Source organism: Heterodontus francisci, chromosome 10 (genome assembly GCF_036365525.1).
Source record: "Heterodontus francisci isolate sHetFra1 chromosome 10, sHetFra1.hap1, whole genome shotgun sequence".
NCBI classification, from domain to species: domain Eukaryota; kingdom Metazoa; phylum Chordata; class Chondrichthyes; order Heterodontiformes; family Heterodontidae; genus Heterodontus; species Heterodontus francisci.
In genome coordinates, this window is record NC_090380.1 from 88,107,830 (window position 1) to 88,120,012 (window position 12,183).

The window sequence follows — 12,183 nt, forward strand, 5'->3', positions numbered from 1 at the left end:
AATTCCCAAATCAACAAAGTTTTCGAACATCATGATAAAAGCACCAATTTCCTCACCTACTTCTTTTAATACCTTGGGGTGGAAACTATCAGGTCTTGGAGATTTATCTAACTTTCTCTCTTACCATTTATCTCAGAGAGGGCTGAAATTTTGTACGATATTCCACTGTTCAACAACAAAAACATCCTGCATTTATATAGCGCCTTTTACTTGGTAAAATATCCCAAGGCCCATCATAGGAGTGTAATCAGACAAAAATTGACACTGAGCTAAAGGAGGGAAGTGACCAAAAGCTTCGTCACAGAGGCAGGTTTTAAGAAGCATCTGAAACGAGGAGAGGGGTGGAGGTCTTGGGAGCGAATTCCAGAGCTTACAGCCAAGTCTGCTGAAGGTACAGCCATCCATGGTGGGAGGTAGGTAGCGGGGGCCAGAATCGATGGAACGCAGAGTTCATGGAGGGTCGTAGGGTTGAAGGAGGTTACAGAGATAGGGCAGACGAGGTCATGGAAGGATTTAAACACAAGGATGAGAATTTCAAAATTGAAACATTCAGAAACTGGGAGCTAATGTAGGCTAGTGAGGATTGGGATGATGGATGAACAGAATGGAAGGAATGTCAGCCTGGAGACCACTGGAATAGTCTAGTCTGGAGATAACAAAAACCTGGATGAGGGTTTCAGCAGCAGATGGGCTGAGGCAGACGTGGAGATGGGCAATATTAGCAGTGGAAGCAAGCAGCCTTGATGTCGGGGAGGAAATGGGGTCAGATGATCAGCAGAGTCAAATAGGATGCCAAAGTTGTCAACAGTCTGGTTCAGATTGAAGCAGTAGCAAGGGAGAGGGGTGGAATCAGTGGCAAGAGTACAGAGTTAATGGTCGAGGCTGGTCTTCCTAATGTTGACTTGGATGGAATTATTTTTATTTATTTATTTGGAGATAAAGCACTGAAACAGGCCCTTCGGCCCACCGAGTCTGTGCTGACCAACAACCACCCATTTATACTAACCCTGCAACAATCCCATATTCCCTACCACCTACCTACACTAGGGGCAATTTACAATGGCCAAATTACCTGCAAGTCTTTGGCTGTGGGAGGAAACCGGAGCACCCGGCGAAAACCCACTCGGTCACAGGGAGAACTTGCAAACTCCGTACAGGCAGTACCCAGAATCGAACCCGGGTCCCTGGAGCTGTGAGGCTGCGGTGCTAACCACTGCGCTGCCCTAATTATGGCTCTTCTAGGACTGGATGCTAGCCCAAAGACTGGAGAGGCTAAAACATGGAGTTGTGGGAAAGATGGGTACAGATTTCGGAGGCAATAACTCATTCAAGGACTTAAGGGGAAATTAAGGTTGGAGATGGGGCAGACGGTTGCGAGGGCTGAGGCTGGCTTTTTGAGGGAGTGTATGACAGGGGCAAATTTGAAAGGAAGGAGGAGAGTAGAAAGGGAACCACTTACAATATCAGCTAAAATAGAGGCCTGGAAGGGAGGGTGGATGGTCTGCAAGTTAGTGGGAATAGAGCTGAGAGAACAGGAAGTGGGTCTTATGGACAAGATGAGCTCAAGAGAGCATGAATGGAGACAGGAAAGAAACTAGAGACGAATGCATGTTCAGGGCTAGGGCAAGACGGAATGTTGGGGGTAATCTGGCTGAGCAGGCTAGGGGAAAGGAGAGATGGATGCGGCAGAAGTAACTGAACAGATAGTTTCCATCTTAAGTGGCAAAGAAGTCAAAGATGTCATCGCGCTAGGTGGTTAAGATGGAAGGGGCAGGGCAGAGGGTTCTAAAGAGCCAGTGGCTGTGGAAAAAGAAAGCTGGGGATTATCTTTGTATTCCAGAATAATCCTAGAATAATGAGCAGTTTTGGCAGAGGAAAGCAGGGCACCGATAGTGATTGATGTGGTCCCGCAAGATCCGATGAATCTGCATTTTTTGGACGAATGGAAGCGTAGATGGGGACCATACTAAAGGGGAAGGCTAGGTGACAGAGCAAGCTTTTTACTGGGACAAATGCAAAGGTGGAGGTGAGAGGGTGACTGAGTAGATCGGTAGTTGCAGATGTATCGTGACGAATGGAAGCTAAACTGTTGTAAATTTGAAAGTGTCATTGTAAGTAACATGAGGGAAGAGTTTTCTTCCAGACGCAGACACAGAAGTGTGGTTGTAAGGGGGATGCAAGTGGAAAGGGTTACAAGAAAGTGAGAGAAGGGCTTATCTGTAATTGAGACAATGAGAATAGAGATGACATGAGATGGCTAGGTCAAGGGATTGGCAGTGGTTATGAGTAGGACTGTTTATATAGACAGAGAGATTAAGGAAAGACAGGAGTGCAGTGAACTCAGAAGAGAGGGCAATGTGAGTTGAATGGAGGTTGAAATCACTAAGAACGAGAAGTCACTCAGTGCAGAGTCTGAGGGAGGAAAGCAGTGAGGATATCTCGATGAGAAACTTAGTATGTGACTTGGGTGGGCAATGGAGAATGGGGATTTTGAGAGACAAGAGGAGTGGGCCCAGCAGTGGTGATCAATAGAGAAAGTGCCAGAGGGAAAGGGGTAGCCCATATTGCCAAAGTCCAAACTGCCAGCTTATTTTCTAATTCTAGAAGCTTTGCTTTTGGATCATGTTGAGTAGATATTTCAAGAGCATAATATAGCCCATCCTTCTCTCAGCCATTTTCAGTACAATTAATTTATCAAGTTTTCATAAAACACCTCCAACTCCAACATAAGTAAAACACTGCTTCTCTCTACAGATGTTGCCAGGCCTGTTGAGTATTTCCAGCATTTTCAGTTGTTATTTCAGATTTCCAACATCCACAGTACTTTGCTGTGTTCAACCCTAATCATGTTGCACTGTCTTCAGGGTTATATTTAAAGCACATATATTCTAAAATCACAAACTTAACTTTTGATATCAGTGAAAATCAACTAGTGTAACATAAAACAGAACAAGTGCTGGCAAAGCGGGATCAAAACTCCCTAAATGAACTAAAAATTTGGCTCCACTCAATTGCTCAGAGTTCCCAGATACTTACTACTAAGGGCAAGTACTTGAAACTACATTTTTTTTTAGATAACTTTGCACTGAGTGTGAGACACATGAAAGAGAGGAAACTGCGGGACTTTCTTGCTTCCACAGTTCGTCATAGATACCTTGAAAAAACATACACATCATATACAAAAATACTGATCAATTTTGTGACCAGATTCTCCCACAGATCATTTTCCATGGCAAACAAGTACAATGACAGTTCCCAGAATGCACTTCAGTTAAGCATCTGCAGGTGTTTAGCTGACAAATCCAAGAATTATACAAGACAAAAGAAGAAATGAGGGTAAAATAAGTGATCTTTTATATCCACCGAGCAAAGTTTTCCAGAGTGGAATTTGAAGCCACATGATCAGATGGCAATTTAAATACCATTAAAACATGAATTTTATTGTTACAGAAATAAATTAAAATTCCAGCAGTATAAATTCAAGGACCATATGTACTTCTCCAGCATAATCTCTCCACATGTTGTCAATAAAAAGTGCTCACAGTTCATGATTCTTACCATTACGAGATGCTTTGGTTTGTTTATTTAATCTCTGCCTGGTAACTAAACATATGAACAAAGAGACAGTTCCAGTTACTTAGAGATACATTTTGCTAGTAACATGGATATGCAAATGATTTTCAGAGTGCCAGCCCAGAAACAATACAGAATGAACTATAGTGACAATTTAATTATTAGTATTGAAAAAGAATGAGGCAAAAATTGGTATTTGTAGAAACACAGATTTTCAGCATCCAATTTCATAAAAATTAAGTTTTAAAATTATTTTGCAGCGTAGTTTTAAACATTCGCTTTAGCTGGCTGGCACTATGGGATTTCAATGAAAGTTTTTAAAAATTACTTGCATAAGTCTAATTCAAGACACCTACCCGAAACCTGGTCTTCAGTCAGGCCAAATGATGACATTACATTCTTGTTGATTTCATCTTGATTTTTTAAAGGATCAAAGGCAGACATGCTGGCAGCACTAACAGGAACTGGCTGCTTAATTGTGGAGTCTGGTGCCAAAGGCTTTCCATCCCTTCCATCAACTGCATCTGTAACAAAGCACAATACTAAGAGCATGTCTTGGCTATTTATTAAACATTCAGGTACTTAAATATAGCAGGATCATAGCCAGTTTTCCCAACCACCTTTTTAAAAAATGTGCAACTTTACATAAAACCAAGAAAAATTAATAATGGATGGTGGAAAGGGGCAAAGAGGGGAGGCACGGACAGGCATTTTGAAAATTTTAAAAAATCATGGGTGTAAAGCTATACATACTACTACTCTTCTGCTATTATTTTTATACATTGCTGGACAGTGTGCTCCATTCTTAAATTGAGCATGCAGGCTTTTCTGATCTGGTGCAATTACATCAACAGGTTTGCAATTTTATTCCACAGTACACTGAAAGTTTTCTCCCATGAGCTGTTAAACTGGATAACAAAACTCATAAAAGATTGCAAAACACTCACTATGTAATGAAGGAAAAAAAAATCCATTAACCAACAGTCTCAAAAGTCACACTGCCAAATGAACGATCTGTGGAGAGTTGCGACAAATCCAGCCCCTTCATCCATCCTGAGAAAAATACTGAATTGAGCCACCTGGGAGTTGTGCAAAAATTTAAACAAAACTTCCCAGACCCAAACAGCTTGAAAATCTTAGATGTCCACATTGTTCCCACTGGTACAATGGGTGGAGTGGGAACTGACACCAAGCAAATGTTGCGACTTAAACGGTAATTTGTCAGTAATCCCAGTCTAGTACATTTGAACTAAAATGCAAATGATCAAAATAAGCTCTGCCTTCCTTTAGAGAGTTTGGCACCAGTAACATGGGCAGTTGAGCTAGCTTCTACACTGCACCTACTGCAATTCCTGGATAACATTCAGCATCCCTCAATTTGCTCTTCAAGGGAATTGCTATGTCAGTAGGAGTGCAGAGACTCAGCCTGTGTTTACAACATGCCGCACACTGCACACTATATCCAGCCCTGAAGCCATAAAATTACAAAGTGGCACAGGAATTTGGTTTGCTTAATATGATCCACATTGAACCAAGGCAACGCTGACAAATGCATGTGCCAGTCTGGCACCAAGATTATACTGCAATACAAGAAACAGGAGCAGGAGCAGACCATATGGTCTTTGAGCCTGCTCCACCATTCAATATGATCGTGGCTGATGTTGGGCTTCAACACTTTCCTGCTCGCCATATACCAGGACTCCAAGAGACCAAAAAATCTATCTACCCCAGCCTTAGATGTATTCAACGATGGAGCATCCACAACCCTCAAGGGTAGAGAATTCCAAAGATTCACAACCCTTTGCGTGAAGTAATTTCCCCTTATCTCAGTCCTAAATGATCGGCACCTTATCCTAGCACCGTGTGCCCGTGTTTTAGATTCCTCGACCAGCAGAAACAATCTCTCAGTGTCTACCCTATCCAGCCCCTTCAGAATCTTGTATGCATCAATGAGATCGCCTCTCATTATTCTAAATTCCAGAGAATATAGGTCCAGTTTACTCAGCCTTTCATCATAGGACAACCACCTCATCCCAGGGACCAATTTAGTGAATCTTCACTGTACTGGCTTCAATGCAAGCATATCCTTTGTAAATATGGGGATCAAAACTGCACACAGTACTCCAAATGTGATTTCACCAAAACCCTGTGAATTGTAGGAAGACTTCTTTATTCCTGTACTCCAATCCCCATGCAATAAAGGTCAACATGCTATTTGCCTTCCTAACTGCATGCTAACTTTTTGCAATGTGTATGAGCATAACCAAGTCTCTTTGAACAGCAACACTTACAAGTTTCACACCTTTTAAAAAATATTCTGCTTTTCTATTCTTACGAACAAAGTGAATAACTTCATATTTCCCTACATCTGCCATCTTGCTGCCCACTCACTTAACCTGTCAATATCTCTTGGCAGCCTCTCGGTGTCCTTCCCCCATAGCTTACCTTTCCACCTAGCTTTGTATCAGCAAACTTAGATACATTACTCTGTCTCATCAACTAAGTCACTGATATCGATTGTAAATAGCTGAGGTCCCAGCACTGATTCTTGCAGCACTCCACTATTCACTGCCTGCCAACATGAAAATGCCCCGTTTGTGTCCACTCTGCATACTATCCATTAAACAATCCTTTATCCATGCTAAAAGAAACAGAGGAACAGGAATAGGCTATTCAGCCCATCAAGCCTGCTCTACCATTCAATACAATCACGGCTGACCATCCACTTCAATGTCTTTCTCCCACACTATCTCCATATGCCTTTATGTCATTGGTGTTTAGAAATTGGTCAATCTCTGCTTTAAACATACTCAATGACTGAGATTTTACAGCCCTCTGGGGTACAGAATTGCAAAGATTCACAACCCTGAGTAAAGAAATTTCTCCTCACCTCTGTCCTAAATGGCTTCTCCCTTATTTTGAAATTGTCCCCTCTGGTTCTAGACTCCCCAACCAGGAGAAACATCTGACCTGCATCTGCCCTGTCTATCCCTTTAAGTATTTTGTAGGTTTCAATGAAATCACCTCTCATTCTTCTAAACTCTAGAGAATACAGGCCCAGTTTCCCCAATCTCTCTTCATAGGACAGTCCCACCATCCCGGGAACAAGTCTGGTGAGCCTTCGTTGCACTCGCTCTTTGGCAATAATATCCTTCCTCAGGTAAGGGGACCAAAACTACACACAGTGCTCCAGGTGTGGTCTAACCAAGGTTCTATACAATTGAAGCCAGATTTCACAACTCCTGGACTCAAATCCTCTGGTGATAAAGGCAAACATACCATTATCCTTCTTAATTGCTTGCTGAACCTGCATATTAGCTTTCAGTGACTTATTGACAAGGACAACCAGGTCCCTTTGTACATCTACACTTTCTAATCTCTTACCATTTAAGATATACTCTGCACATCTATTCCTCCTACGAAGGTAGATAGCCTCACTTTTTTCCACATTATATTCCATCTGCCACATTCTTGCCCACTCACCAAGTCTGTCCAAAAACCCTTGAAGCCGCTTTACATCTTCCTTACAGGTCCCTTACAGTCAGAAACAGAGGAATTTATTATGGGGAATACAGAAATGGATGACCAACTAAATGCATACTTTGGTTCTGTCTTCACAAAGGAAGACACAAATATCATACCAGAAATGTTGGGGAACACAGGGCTTAGTGAGAGGAACTGAAATAAATCAGTACGAGTAGAGAAATGGTGTTGGGGAAATTGATGGGATTGAAGGCCAATAAATCCCCAGGGCCTGATGGTCATCTTCCAAGATTCTATAGACTCTCGAACAGTTCCTACAGATTGCAGGGTAGCTAATGTAACTCCACTATTTAAAAAGGGAAGTAGAGAGAAAGCAGAGAATTATAGACCAGTCAGCCTGACGTCGGTAGTGGGGAAAATTCTAGAGACCATTATCAAAGATTTTATAGCAGAGCACTTGGAGAACAGCGGTAGAATCAGACAGAGTCAGCATGGATTTATGAAAGGGAAATCATGCTTGACAAATCTACTAGAATTCTTCGAGGATGTAACTAGTAGAGTTGATGAGGGGGAGCCAGTGGATGTGGTTTATTTGGACTTTCAGAAGGCTTTCGACAAAGTCCTACATAAGAGATTAGCATGTAAAATTAAAGCGCATGGGACTGGGGGTAGTGTATTGCGATGGATAGAAAATTGGTTGGAGGACAGGAAACAAAGAGTAGGGATAAATGGGTCTTTTTCCAAATGGCAGGCAGTGACTAGTGGGGTACCGTAGGGATTGGTGCTAGGACCGCAGCTATTCACAATATACATGAATGATTTAGATGAGGGAACAAAATGTAATATCTCCAAATTTGCAGACGACACAAAACTGGGTGGGAGGGGGAGTTGTGAGGAGGATGCAGAGAGGCTTCAGGGTGATTTGGACAAATTGAGTGAGTGGGCTAATGCATGGTAGATGTGGATAAATGTGAGGTTATCCACTTTGGTAGCAAAAACAGGAAGGCAGATTATCTGAATGGCTATAAACTGAGAGGGGGGAATATGCAGCAAGACCTGGGTGTTCTCGTACACCAGTCACTGAAGGTAAGCATGCAGGTCCAACAGGCGGTAAAAAAGGTAAATGGTATGTTGGCCTTCATAGTGAGAGGATTCGAGTACAGGAGCAGGGTTGTCTTGCTGCAATTATACAGGGCCTTGGTGAGGCCACACCTGGAATATTGTGTGCAGTTTTGGTCTCCTTATCTGAGGAAGGATGTTCTTGCTATAGAGGGAGTGCAGCGAAGGTTTACCAGACTGATTCCTGGGATGGCGGGACTGACGTATGAGGAGAGATTGAGAGTCGGTTAGGATTATATTCGCTGGAGTTCAGAAGAGTGAGGGGGGGGGATCTCATAGAAACCTATAAAAGTTTAACAGGGCTTGACAGGGTAGAGGCAGGAAGGATGTACCCGATGGTGGGGGAATCCAGAACCAGGGGTCATAGTCTAAGGATACGGGGCGAACCTTTGAAGACAGAGATGAGGAGAAATTTCTTCACCCAGAGAGTGGTGAAGTTGTGGAATTCGCAATTCGCTACCACAGAAAGCAATTGAGGCCAAAATATTGTATGTTTTCAAGAAGGAGTTAGATATAGCTCTTGGGTCTAAAGGGATCAACGGGTATGGGGCGAAAGCAGGAATAGGCTACTGAGTTGGATGATCAGCTATGATCATAATGAACGGCGGAGCAGGCTCAAAGGGCCGAATGGCGACTCCTGCTCCTATTTTCTATGTTTCCTCACAACATATATTCCCACCTAGTTTTGTGTCATCCACGAACTTGGAAATATTACATTTGGTCCCCACATGCAAATCATTGATATATATGGTGAACAGCTGGGACCAAGTACTGATCTTTGCGGTACCCCACTAGTCACAGCCTGCCACAGTGAGAACGACCTGTTTATTTCTACTGTTTTATGCCTGTTAACCAATCCTTAATCCATGCCAGTATATTACCTACTATCCCATGTGCTTTAACTTTGCTAACCAACCTCCTGTGGGGAACTTTATCAAAAGCCTTCTGAAAATCCAAGTATACCATGCCCACCAACTCCCCTTTATCAATTCTGTTAGTAACCTCCTTGAAAAACTCCAACAGGTTTGTCAAACACCATTTCCCATTCATAAATCCATGTTGACTATGCCCAATGAGAATATCATCCAAATGTCCATTTATCACATCCTTTAGAATAGATTCTATCATTTTCCCTACTACTGATGTAAGGCTAACAGGTCTGTAAACTCCATTTTCTCTCTCCCTCTCTCAAATAGTGTGGTGACATTTTCTACCTTCCAATCTGCAGGAACCACTCCAGAATCTATAGAATTTTTGGAGATCGTCTCCAGTGCATCCACTATCTCCACACCTACCTCTTTCAACACTCTGGGATGTAGAATATCAGGTCCTGGGGACTCATCAACCTTCAGCCCCATTAATTTCTAAAACACAACCTTCTTACTAATACTAATTTCCTTCAATTCCTCATTCTCCCTGGTCCCTTGGATCTCTAATTCTGGGAGATTTCTTGCATCTTCCTCAGTGAAGACCGACACAAAGTAATCATTTAGCTTCTCAGCCATTTCTCTATTCCCCATTATAAATTCTCCTGACTCTGCCTGTAATGGATCCACATTTGTCTTAGCCAAACGTTTCCTTTTTATGTACCTATAGAAGCTTTTACAGTCCATTTTAATGTTATTTGCTACTTTATATTCATATTCGATTCTCCCTTGATCAGTTCCTTGGTCCTCCTTTGCTGTATTCCAAAATCCTCCCAATCCTCAGTTTTACTATTATTTCTGGCATCTTTATAGGCCTTTTCTTTTAATCTAATACAATCCATAACTTCGTTAGCCATGGTGCATAGTCTTTACTTTTGGGGTTTTTGTGCCTTGAAGGAATGTATAGTTGATGTAAACTATGTAATATTTCTTTAAAGACTATCCATTGCCTATATACTGTCATACCTTTTAATGTATTTTCCCAATCCACCTCAGCCAATTTGCCTTTCATACCTTCATAATTTCTTTTGTTCAAATTTAACACCCTAGCTTCAGATTGAACTACCTCACTTTCAAACATAATGTAAAATTCTATCCTATTATGGTCACTCATCCCTCAAGGTTCTTTTACAAGATTATTAATGAGCCCTTTCTCATTTCATAATACTAGATCTAAAATAGCCTGTTCTCTATCCGGTTCCTCAACATCCTGCTCCAGAAAACCATCCCAAACACATTCCAGAAACTCATCCTCTGCAGCATTAGTGCTCATTAGGTTTACCCAGTCTATGTGCAGATTGACGTCACCCATGATTACTGTATTACTCATGCTGCATGCTTCTCTAATCTCCTGATTAATACCATGCCCCAGACTACCACTGCTGTTTGGCGGCCTATAAACAACTCCTAGCAATGTTTGCTGCCCCTTGCTCTTCCTTAGCTCCACCCACAAAGATTCCACATTTTGTCCTTCTGATGTGAGATCTTCCCTTACTAATGTACTGATCCCATCCCTTATCAGCGCAACACCACCTCCTTTTCCTTTTTTCCTGCCCTCCCTAAATGTCGAATATCCTTGAATATTCAGTTCCCGGCCTTGGTCATCCTGTAGCCACGTTTCCATAATGACAATTAGATCATACCCATTTACTTCCATCTGGGCCTTTAAATCATCCATCTTGTTGCAAATGCCACGTGCATTCAGGTAGAGTGCCCTTAACCTTGTCATCTTGACAACATTCTGCATTCTAAACCCAGTTGATGCTCGCCTTTGTTTCGCATGCCTTGTAATGTCGCTTGCTGCTTTTCTACCTCCTTTTACGAGCTTTATTTCCTTCTAATTTGAGCTATCCCTCAGGTTCCCATCCCCCTGACAAGCTAGTTTAAAGCCTCCCCATCAGCACCAGCAAATCTCCCTGCGAGAATATTAGTTCCGGTCCTGTTAAGGTATAGCCTGTCCATCTTATACTGGTACCACCTGTCCCAGAACTTGTGCCAATGCCTCAGAAATCTGATGCCCTCCCTCTTACACAATTCTCCAGGCACATGTTCAATCAAGCAATCCTCCTATTCCTACACTCACTAGCGTGTGGCAGTGGGAGTAATCCTGAGATTACTGCTCGAGGTCCTGTTTTTAATTTCTTTTCTAACTCCCTAAAATCTGCTTTGAGGACCTCATCCATCTTCCTAACTGTGTCACTGGTACCAATGTGGACCATGACCTCTGGCTGTTCACCCTCCCCAGAAGGATGTCCTGCAGCTGCTCCATGACATCCTTGACCCCCCAACTCCATCTTGCCTATTAACCTTTTGTGTGGCCTTTTATAAATCCAGGTATACATCTACTGGTTTCCCTTTATCTACCCTACTAGTTACATCCTCAAAAAACTCTAATAAATTTTCCAAACAGCATTTCCCTTTAGTAAAACCGTGTTGACTTGTTCTAATCATATTATGCTTTTCTAAGTGCATTAAGACTTCCTTAATAATAGTTTCCAGCATTTTTCCAATGATTGATGTTAGGCTAACTGGCCTGCAAGTTGGCTGTTTTCTCTCCCCCTCCTTTCTTGAAAAGCGGTGTAACATTTGCCAACTTCCAATCTGATGGGACCGTCCCCAAACCGAAGGAATTTTGGAAAAGAATAGCACATCCAATATCGCTGCAGCTATCTCTTTCAGAACTCTAGGGTGTAAGCCATCAGGTCCCGGGGATTTGTCGGATTTAGGTCCCTTAAGTTTCTCTAGTACTTTTCCTCTGCCAATATTAATTTCCTTAATTTCCTCATTCATTTTAGCCCCTAGGTTACCATCTATTTCTGGTATGAAACTTATGTCTTCCACTATGAAGATAGAAAAAATATTTGTTCAATGCATCTGCCATTTCTTCATTTCCTCTGAAATTTCTCCCGTTTCTGCTTCTAAGGGACCAACGTTTACTTTAGCTACTCTGTTGCTTTTTATGAACTTACAAAAGCTCTTAGAATCTATTTTTAATATTTCTGGCTAGTTTACTTTCATATTTGATTTTTCCCTTGTAAACTTTTTGGTGGTCATTTACTGTTGGATAAATTTAACCAAGTAA

The 12,183-nt window shown here is 42.0% G+C and overlaps 1 protein-coding gene across 3 annotated transcripts in view; it reads right to left on the reverse strand.

Annotated features, from left to right (window-relative positions):
• Positions 1-12,183, reverse strand: part of tfg (trafficking from ER to golgi regulator) — a 220,933-nt gene that overhangs the window by 100,513 nt on the left and 108,237 nt on the right. For 2 of the 3 annotated variants that reach the window (XM_068040976.1, XM_068040974.1), the window contains exons 5-6: positions 3,930-4,097; positions 3,559-3,603 (exon numbers count right to left, since the gene is read on the reverse strand). In XM_068040976.1, coding sequence (XP_067897077.1) covers positions 3,559-3,603; positions 3,930-4,097 — 213 coding nt within the window. The remainder of the gene's footprint in view (positions 1-3,558; positions 3,604-3,929; positions 4,098-12,183) is intronic. The other variant, XM_068040975.1, reaches the window with a different exon arrangement.